This window comes from Pongo pygmaeus, chromosome 11 (assembly GCF_028885625.2).
Source record: "Pongo pygmaeus isolate AG05252 chromosome 11, NHGRI_mPonPyg2-v2.0_pri, whole genome shotgun sequence".
Taxonomy (NCBI): domain Eukaryota; kingdom Metazoa; phylum Chordata; class Mammalia; order Primates; family Hominidae; genus Pongo; species Pongo pygmaeus.
In genome coordinates this window covers 15,418,628-15,425,267 of record NC_072384.2, presented here as the reverse complement: position 1 = coordinate 15,425,267, position 6,640 = coordinate 15,418,628, and the positions used below count along the sequence as shown (strand labels likewise).

The following is a 6,640-nucleotide window of genomic DNA, read 5'->3' as shown; positions in this document are numbered from 1 at the left end:
GACCATGTGACTGCTTCTGTGCAGCGGGGCGTGAGGAGAGGTGATTCCAGCATCCATGTGCCAGTCCAGGCTGAGGCACAGAAGAGCGAGCCTGAGTCCCCCTCACCCTTCCACAGCTGCAACAGTGAGGCCTTGGGTTGTCATGGCAGAGCCACGAGATGGAGCCAACTAGATCTCTGCTTCTGCATGGGCCACCACTTCCTGGAAAACTGCATCAGAATTTAAACGAGTGAGAAATAAGCCCTTGATATGAAGCCACAGAAGTGGCCAGGTTGAATTTGTTCCTCGGCAGGGTAGTCTGTTCTGTCTAATGCAGGTGTTTACTTGAGCAGATGTTCAGACCCTTTTCCTCCTTTGCACTCCCTCAGCTGCAGGGACCAGTCATGTTTGCACTCAAAATTAAATCCAAGTCCTATTTTCCAGAGAAAGAACTCAATCTGCCTGGAGAAGAGCGCTCCTATAAAAGCTGTGGCTTGTCAGAGAGGCCAGAGCAGAGCCTGAGTAACACCAGCTCCCCAGGTCAAAGAAGAGGGGAAAGGAGGCCGTTCCAACTGGGAGGAGAATATCCTGAATTAGTGAGTCTCTCCTTGACAGCTGGGCTTTTGCCCTGCACCCACACACCCTAATGCAAAGTTCACCAAGAGACTGTCTGAGGACAGCTCGGAACTCTGCTGAATATGCAATATGGCATCACTGAGACTTTGTTCCCCGGGAAAGAAAGGTCAGGAGTGAAATGAAATATGTGTTTACTAGATAAGATGTGGGTAATATTTCCATGACTTTAGCTGCAGGCATGGCTGTGCCAGAATGCTGACTTCATCATTTCCAACAATTGGTAAAGAAAAAGGAAAAAGGGGGAAAAAAAAAGGAAAAAGATACCCAGGATACTAGAACCAGCCAGAACAGATACATAAATTGGAGGAAGAGCCAGTGCTGTTGCTTCTGGGATTCTCCATGAATGACAGTCATGGGTTGGATGTAGCCTAGTAAAGCAGCCAAAAGTGAATCACGGACCTGAAGGGATATGTGCAGCTCCTGGGTGAAGGACACTGGACTCTTTTGGTCTGTGAAGGGCAAATCATACATTTTTTGTTTGTTTGTTTTTGAGATGGAGTTTTGCTCTTGTCGCCCAGGCTGGAGTGCAGTGGTGCTATCTTGGCTCACTGCAACCTCCACCTCCCAGATTCAAGCGATTCTCCTGCCTCAGCCCCCCCGAGTAGCTGGGATTACAGGCGCCTGCCACCATGCCCAGTTAATTTTTGTATTTTTAGTAGAGATGAGGTTTCTCCATGTTGGTCAGGCTGGTCTCAAACTCCTGACCTCAGGTGATCCACCTGCCTCGGCCTCCCAAAGTGCTGGGATTACAGGTGTGAGCACTGCACCTGGCCAAATCTTACATTTTAAAGAGGATGGACAGACAAATATGAGAGCCAGTTGATTACCAGCTGGTGATGTTGAGCACGTGCTGAGACACCACAGCTCCCTCAGTCACAGGAGCGTGCATGGCACTGGTCTGGCGAGCATGGCACTGTGCTATAGGAGAAATGAGGTAAAAAAAAAAAAAGCAGGAATTCTGGAATGGTGCACTGAGAGCTAGCGTAAATCAGCCCTTCCATAAAGCATCAAAAGTACTCGCAAAAATTGTCCGAATAAACTTTTGTAGCGCTCTGGAAATTAACCATGTTTGCAACAATTGCAGGAGAATTTATTCTAGAACACTGCACATCAGTCAGAACAGTGGGGCTTGCGGCAACATAACCTGCCACACCTCATTCTGCTCACCCAGCTCAGGGGGCCTGGAAATCCTCACAGCCACAGTGCCTGTGAAAACCAGCAGCCATGGAACCATCGGAAAGGGGGAAATTGTATTTGGAGTGTCTCAAAAAGTCCCATCCTCAGAGTTACGTCACTAATTGGCCTGTCTCACAGGTCTGTGGAAAAATCCCATTCACAAGCCATTTCTCAAACCATGAATGACATGTGCTTAAATGTCACAGCTGCCTGAGGCTGCAATGCCAGCTGGGGCAAATGAGATCCTGGCCAAATCATTAAAAGGGAGACACAGGGAGCAAAAGGCCCAGCATGGGGCCGAGGATGAAGGGGATTGAGGAGCTCTGACATATTCCTGGGGTCCTGGAATGGCTTCTGTGGAGGGGGCGCTGTGAGCATGCCCAGGTGAAACCTGGCCAAACCCTGGGCTCTCACCTGCGGCTGCCCTTGAGGACGCGCACAGGCAGTTACAGACTGTATTCATGTTGCCATGTGCCTCAGCAATCGCACAGGGTGCCTCCGCAGAGGGGCAAAGGCTTATCAGTTCAAGGAATTTAAGGAAACCTCTGTTCAATTATTGCCTGACCACTAAGGTAACTGAGCAAAGAGTTCGCGGCTTGCACACTACAAAAAATTCAGACTCCATAGAATTAGTGCAGAAAAGTTACTTAATAAACAAACAGCAATAATAGAAACAAAACAAAAACAGTAGCAACAACAAACTGTTTTTTGGGGTGGGAGGGAGAGGGATCTGATCTCCAAAGTTGCCACATTGCACTATCTAAAATGTCCCACTTTCAACAAAACTATATGAAACATACAAGGAAACAGGACAGTATGGGTCATCAATGGGGATGGGGAGAGCAGTCACCAGATACTTTCTATTAGGATGCTGAGGTTTCAAAAAAAAAAAAACCACTTAAATAAGCTATTACAGCTATGGTCAGGAAACTGAAGGAAACCATGTGTAAACAATAGAAGAAAAATATGACAATAGTCTCATCAAATAGAGATTATGAATGAAGAGAGATATTATAGAGATTATTAACCAAGAGTGATATTATAACCAAATACTGAATACAAATTCTGAAATTTGACAGTATAATAACTGAAATAAAATAATCACTAGAGGGCCTCAACAACAGATTGAGCTGGAGAAGAAAGAATTGGTGAACCTGAAGATAGATCAAATGATATTATACAATCTAAGGAAGAGAAAGAAAAAGAATGAAGAAGAAGGGACAGAGTATCAGAGACCTGTGGAACATCATCCACCAGCTGTGATACACATAATCGGAATCCCAGCAGGGGGATGGATAGAAGTGCAGAAAAAATATTTGAAGGAATAGTGGCCAGAATCTTTCTAATGTAATGACAAACATTAATGGGCGTGTCTAAAAAGCTCAATAACTCCAAGCAAGATAAACTCAAGGAGATCCATATCATAACACATCAAACCATCAAGAGAATCTCAAAAGAGAAAAAAAAGAGGCCTCCTCATGGATCAGGCTTCCTCAGTAAGATTAACAGCTGTCTCATCATCAAAAGACATGGCAGCTAGAGGGAAGCAGGATGCCTTATTCAAAGTTCTGGGGAAATAAGACTATAAACCAATAATTCACCATTGAGAAAATATATTTTTCAAAAAATAGGAAAAAATTAAGACATTCGCAGACAAACAAAAACACAATTTGTCACTAGCCCTACAAAGAAATACTACAGGGAGTAATTCAGGCTACTTTGAAAGCATACTATAAAGTCACTCAGATGTCCACAAAGGACACAAGAGCACCAGCAAAATATCTACATTTTATGTATAAATATAAAGAACAGCATAAATATATTCTTCAGCTTTATTGAGGTATGATTGAAAGCCAAAAATTGTATATATTCAAGGTATACAGTGTGATGTTTTGATATATGTTTACCTTGTGAAATGCTTACTACAATCAAGCTTATCAGCACATCCACCACCTCACTGAGTTGTCTTTTCTGAGTGTGTGGTGAGAATACTGAAGATCTACTCTCAGCAAATTTCAGGTAGACAATACATTATTATTACTATAGACACCCAGCTGTACATTAGGCCTCCAGAACTTATTCATCTTATAACTACAGGTTTATACCCTTTGACCAACATCTCCCCATTTCTACCACCCCCAGCCCCTGACAACCACCATTCTGTTCTATTACCATGAGTTCGACTTTTTAAAGATTTCACATAGAAGTGAGATATGAAGTATTGGTCTTCATGTGTCTGCCTTATTTTACTTAGCATAATATCCTCCATGTTTATCTGTGTTGTCACAAACGGCAGAATTTCTTTCCTTATTAAGGCTGAATAGAATGTATATTCCATACACATCACATTTGGCTTTATCAATTCATTCATCAACTGATGCTTAGGCTGTTTCCATATCTGGGCTATTGTGAATAGTGCTGCAATGAACAGGGGAGTGCAGACATCTCTTTGAGATCCTGATTTTATTTTGTTTGGATAAATACCCAAAAGTAAGATTCAAAATGCAGAAAATCCTCAACAAAATACTAACAAACCAAGTTCAACAACACATTAAAAGGATCATACACCATCATCAGGTAGGATTTATTATTGGGATGCAAGGATAGTTTACCATAAGCAAATGAACAAATGTGATATATCATATTGAAAGAATGTTAAAAGAAAAACTCTGTCTCAAAAAAAATTATATGATCATCTAAGATATGGAAAAATTTTGTGATGAAATTCAACATCATTCGTGGAAAAGAAAAAAAACTCTCAAAAAATTAGGTACAGAAAGAATATACCTCAACACAATAAAGGTCATATATCACAAGCCACATCTAACATCCTACTCTACAGTGAAAATCCAGCAGCTTTTCTTCTAAGACGAGGAAAAAGACAAAAATGTTAACTCTTGCCACTTCCATTCAATGTATACTGGAAGTTCTAGCCAGAGCAATTAGGCAAGACAAAGAAATAAAAGTCATGCAAGTCAGAAAGAAAGAAGTAAATGTATTTTTCTGTAATTCTTCTCCTGTCTGGTGTAAAAGACAGCAGTGGGAAGCAATTATTAGAATGCTGTGTTGATTAATTTAGACTGCATAAAGATGTAATTGTATAACAATAATAGCACTAAGCAGTAGAGAAGAAATGAAGTTATACAGGAGCAAAGTGTCGATATACAAGTGAATTAAGTTAGTATTAATTCAGGTTAGTTTGTTATAAATTAAGATGTTAATTGTAATATCCAGGGTGATCCTTAAGACTAACTCAAAACTCATAATAAAGGAAACAAAAAGGGAATTGAAATGCTACATTAGAAAATTTTTACTTAAGACAAAAGAAGTCAGTAAGGCAGCAATAGAAAAACGAAGAAATAAGACACATAAAAAACACATAGCAAAATGATAAAAGTAAATTTTACCTTATCAGTAATGACATTAAATGTAAATGAATTAAACACTCTAATTAAAAAACAGTTTTACACCATGCATAAAAAATGAAAACAATGTCTATGTATATTCTTTCTACAAGAGACACACTTTAGATTAACAGAAATAAACAGACTGAAAGTAAAAGCATGAGACATAATGTAACATGCCAACAATAAGCAAAGAAAGTTGAAATGTCTATAATAACAACAGGCAAAATAGACTTCAACAAAAATGTTACTAGAGACTTTTTAGATGCCGCTGCCACCAGGAGCCCTGTACTATCAGCCATGGTCAACCCCACCGTGTTCTTCAACATTGCCGTTGACAGCGAGCCCTTGGGCCAAATCTCCTTCGAGCTGTTTGCAGACAAGGTTCCAAAGACAGCAGAAAACTTTTGTGCTCTGAGCACTGGAGAGAAAGCATTTGGTTATAAGTGTTCCTGCTTTCACAGAATTATTCCAGGGTTTATGTATCAGGGTGGTGACTTCACACGCCATAATGGCACTGGTGGCAAGTCCATCTACAGGGAGAAATTTGATGATGAGAACTTCATCCTAAAGCATACAGGTCATGGGATCTTGTCCATGGCAAATGCTGGACCCAGCACAAATGGTTCCCAGTTTTTCATCTGCACTGCCAAGAGTGAGTGGTTGGATGGCAAGCATGTGGTCTTTGGCAAGATGAAAGAAGGCATGAATATTGTGGAGGCCATGGAGCGCTGTGGGTCCAGGAATGGCAAGACCAGCAAGAAGATCACCACTGCTGACTATGAGCAACTCTAATAAGTTTGACTTGTGTTTTATCTTAACCACCAGACCATTCCTTCAGTAGCTCAGGAGAGCACCCCTCCACCCCATTTGCTCACAGCATCCTAGAATCTTTGTGCTCTAGCCACAGTTCCCTTTGGGTTCCATGTTTTTCTTGTTCCCTTCCATGCCTTGCTGGATTGCAGACTTGAGTTAAGTTTATGATTACGAAATAAAAACTAAATAACAATTGTCAAAAAAAGAAAAAATAATCAGTCAAGATTGATTGACTGAAGATCTAACAATTACAAATATATGTGCCCTTAACAAACAATACAATCCCAAAATACAGGAGAAAAAAAACCTGACAGAATTGAAGAACGGCATGGACAATTTAACAACAGATGGAGACTCCAGTAATCCACTTTCAATAATAGCTATAATAACTAAACATAAGATCAGCAAAGAAAGACAACACTGTAGAGGACCTGAACAACATTAAAAAACAAATGGAGCTGGCAAACATTGACAGAACATTCCACCCAACAGCAGCAAGATATACATTGTCTTCAAGAACATATGAGATATTCTCCAGCATAAGCCATATGCTAGTCTACATAAAAGTCTCAATAAATTTAAAAGAACTGTAATCATACAAGTATGTTTTCCCACCACAAGGAATTAAT

At 40.5% G+C, this 6,640-nt stretch overlaps 1 protein-coding gene across 1 annotated transcript; it reads left to right on the top strand.

Annotated features, from left to right (window-relative positions):
• Nucleotides 1–5,465: 5,465 nt before the first annotated feature.
• Nucleotides 5,466–5,990, top strand: LOC129031734 (peptidyl-prolyl cis-trans isomerase A-like). The gene has a single exon (XM_054478363.1). It carries the CDS (start codon nt 5,496–5,498, stop codon nt 5,988–5,990), a length of 495 nt encoding a protein of 164 aa, XP_054334338.1. The 5' UTR covers nt 5,466–5,495.
• Nucleotides 5,991–6,640: the final 650 nt, after the last annotated feature.

What these genes read in the sequence shown, in the direction of transcription:
- LOC129031734 (XM_054478363.1), top strand. Translation starts at nt 5,496, where the DNA reads ATGGTCAACCCCACCGTGTTCTTCAACATTGCCGTTGACAGCGAGCCC.